The 2,931-nt window shown below is 34.3% G+C and overlaps 1 protein-coding gene across 1 annotated transcript in view; it reads left to right on the top strand.

Annotated features, from left to right (window-relative positions):
• Window positions 1–2,464, top strand: part of LOC106468414 (serine proteinase stubble-like) — a gene marked incomplete at its 5' end in the record, with an annotated part of 18,233 nt that extends 15,769 nt beyond the window's left edge. The window contains one exon of the mRNA XM_013928842.1: window positions 2,303–2,464. Within this exon, the coding sequence (XP_013784296.1) occupies window positions 2,303–2,464 (162 nt within the window). The remainder of the gene's footprint in view (window positions 1–2,302) is intronic.
• Between the last annotated feature and the right edge of the window lie 467 nt (window positions 2,465–2,931).

Below are 2,931 nucleotides of genomic sequence, written 5' to 3'. Positions count from 1 at the left end.
AACTATACGGAATCTGACACCACGCTGTGAAACTATGGCGTCATAAGCCACACGAACACCCACACTCAATGGAAGCCTCCCACTGAGTGGCACCTCTTGACCTCGACTCACTGACGATCCCCCACTGAAGTGACTCCTCTTTTGATGGTATAAGAGAGTGTTAATTACTAAATATGCAAGGATGATTAACACGATGACCTATTTCAAATCTAAATGTATATATAAGTGCCAAAGGTAAACAAAAATAATAGATTGACTGATGATAACTTACGATATATGGTTCTTAATAATCGTATAATTGGGATTAGGAGGATGTCCAGACTTTTATATTTCGGGAATTAGGGTCACGGAAAAAAAAAGAATTTGGAAATCGTTGCCATAAAGAATTTGACCAATTGGTTGGTTTCACTAGTTAGACATTAGTCCTGAAGGGATTGGGAATCGCTTCCATAAATGTTTTGACCGACTGTTTGGTTGGTTTCAGTAGTTAGACATTAGTCCTGAAGGGATTGGAAATCGCTTCCCTAAAAGTTTTGACCGACTGGATGGTTGGTTTCAGTTGGTAGACAGTAGACCTAAAAGATATAAGAACCACTGCCCTAAAAGGTTTAACCAGTAGGTTGAGTTCAGTAATTATACATTAGTCCTGAAGAGATTGGGAACCGCTGCTCCAAAAGTTTTAACTGGTTGGTTTTAGTAATTAGCCATTAGTCCTGAAGGGATTCAAAACCACTGCCCTAAAAGTTTTGACTGGTTGGTTTCAGTAATTAGACATTAGTCCTGAAGAGATTAAGAACCGCTGCTCTAAATGTTTCACTGGTTGGTTGTTTTCAGTAATTAGACATTAGTCTTCAAGAGATTGAGAACCATAGCCCTAAAAGTTTTGTCCTGTTGGTTGGTTTCAATAATTACACATTAGTCCTGAAGGGATTGGGAACCACTTCCCTAAAAGTTTTGACTGATGGTTGGTTTCAGTAATTGGACATTAGTCCTGAAGGGTCTAGGACCCGCTTCCCTAAAGGTTTTACCATCTGTTTGGATTCAGCAATTAATCATTCCTCCCGATTTCTGAAGTAAAAAATACAAACTAAGTTGGATATTTTTGTTGTTTGTATTAACATTTATGGTAATTGTATACCTTATATTACTAGCAATTTACGCTAATAGTCACTAATCGCAGTATTCATACCTCATTGTAAAAAAATAAATAGAAAAAGTGAACATTTTCTAAAAGAGGATTTTTTTCTGGGAAGTACTACATGGGAAAAGTGTTCTGATTATTCTCTTTAGTGATATGCATCTCATTGCATGAAAATAATTAAATGTACAGAGCTCAAAATGTTCACAAATTTACTAATATAAACTGTAGTTCTTTTATATATTAAAAATGGTACTGTTTATTGAAAAAATAATTGTTTTTTAAGAACTCCAGTTTCTCAGTACCACATTAAAAATTACATCAATAAAGATATAATCAAACTCTCGCGTACAGTCCTAGTGAAAGTCGTGTTCTTGTTGTGAGAATAGTACTTTTATTTAAAATTGTGTTCAATTATAAAAAAATAGTTGTTCCGCATGCCACAGTTATTTTTATAATTGTCTGAATCTTGAATAACCAAAGTGCGAATTTCTTTATGTATTTTTGTTTGAGGTACCATTCAATAGATGGCGGAGTAGTTTTGGTTTCGTACATAGATACTGACATACAAACTACGCCCATTATAGTAAGATTAGGTTTTACAGCTTGATTCCTTGAGTATCTTTTTTTTTTTTCAGTGAGCTGTGGTAGTTTTATTTTGCTGGCGATTTCGTCAGACTACGGATTAAGAGCATTTGTAGGTAAATTGATGAAGACACACTAACAATACAACAATAGAATATTTAACCATAGAATTACAGGTGAGGAGTGGACTCCATCGGCTTTTTAACAATCTGTATATCTACCAAGTTGGTTGTGGGTCCATGGCTATGATCACTACAGTAACGTGTAAACAAAAATAACATTAATATTGTAATTAGTCGTACTAATTAATGCTGGAGTACTCTAGGTGAATGATTTCATCTGTTTTTGTTTTTTTTTTGTCAGTTCTTCACACTGATTATTGTGAGAGGCAAAAACATATTAAAATTATTCAATGTATGTAACCCACCAAAAGATAACTGTAATTTTAGAATTAACTATAACACAAGTGTGTATAATGGGGAGTTGTTAAACCTACAGGTTTAATACAGCATTAATAGCTTTTTTGGTGTTTTCATAACAACTTCAAGCTCATTGTTTTGTAATTATATATTTCTTAAGGGTGACTCTGGAGGACCAATGGTGATTCAAGAAGAAAATGGACGATGGATTTTGGCGGGAATAATTTCCTGGGGAATTGGGTGTGCTCTTCCTAACCAACCAGGCGTTTACACTCGCATCACCAAATTTTCTGATTGGATTAATCAGATAATTGTATTTTAGTGCACTCATCATTCTCCATGGTAAAACTGACTACCACGACCACTTACGGAATTTAGTTTCCATAAATAACCTTCTAGAAGGTCATGGATCTCAGAACTCAAAGTGTCTCTGATTGAATATGAATAGAAAAAATCTGAATGTAAATTATATTAACTAAGCATATATGAAAGTATGAGAACGTTTAGTGTATTTCCCTCCTCATTTTTAGAGTGATGGGAATTTTATTTTCAGCGAGATCTTTAACAGGGAGTCAGACACGCGAAAAAGAAATATTGGACTATTTTCGATTATTTCTTGATCTTAAGGCACACATGCTACTTTGAAATAATACGTTATACATTTATCTGTTGACTGTATACATACTTGGAATATCGATTGTTATTATTATTCAGTGTGTATCTTATAGCCAACACTATTGGTTGGCATGAATAGAGTGGATTTATACTCTTATAAGGTAGAAACTAAAG

This window comes from Limulus polyphemus, unplaced genomic scaffold, assembly GCF_000517525.1.
Source record: "Limulus polyphemus unplaced genomic scaffold, Limulus_polyphemus-2.1.2 Scaffold2999, whole genome shotgun sequence".
NCBI classification, from domain to species: domain Eukaryota; kingdom Metazoa; phylum Arthropoda; class Merostomata; order Xiphosura; family Limulidae; genus Limulus; species Limulus polyphemus.
Note: the sequence above shows the minus strand (reverse complement) of the source record. Positions and strands in the feature narration are given on the sequence as shown.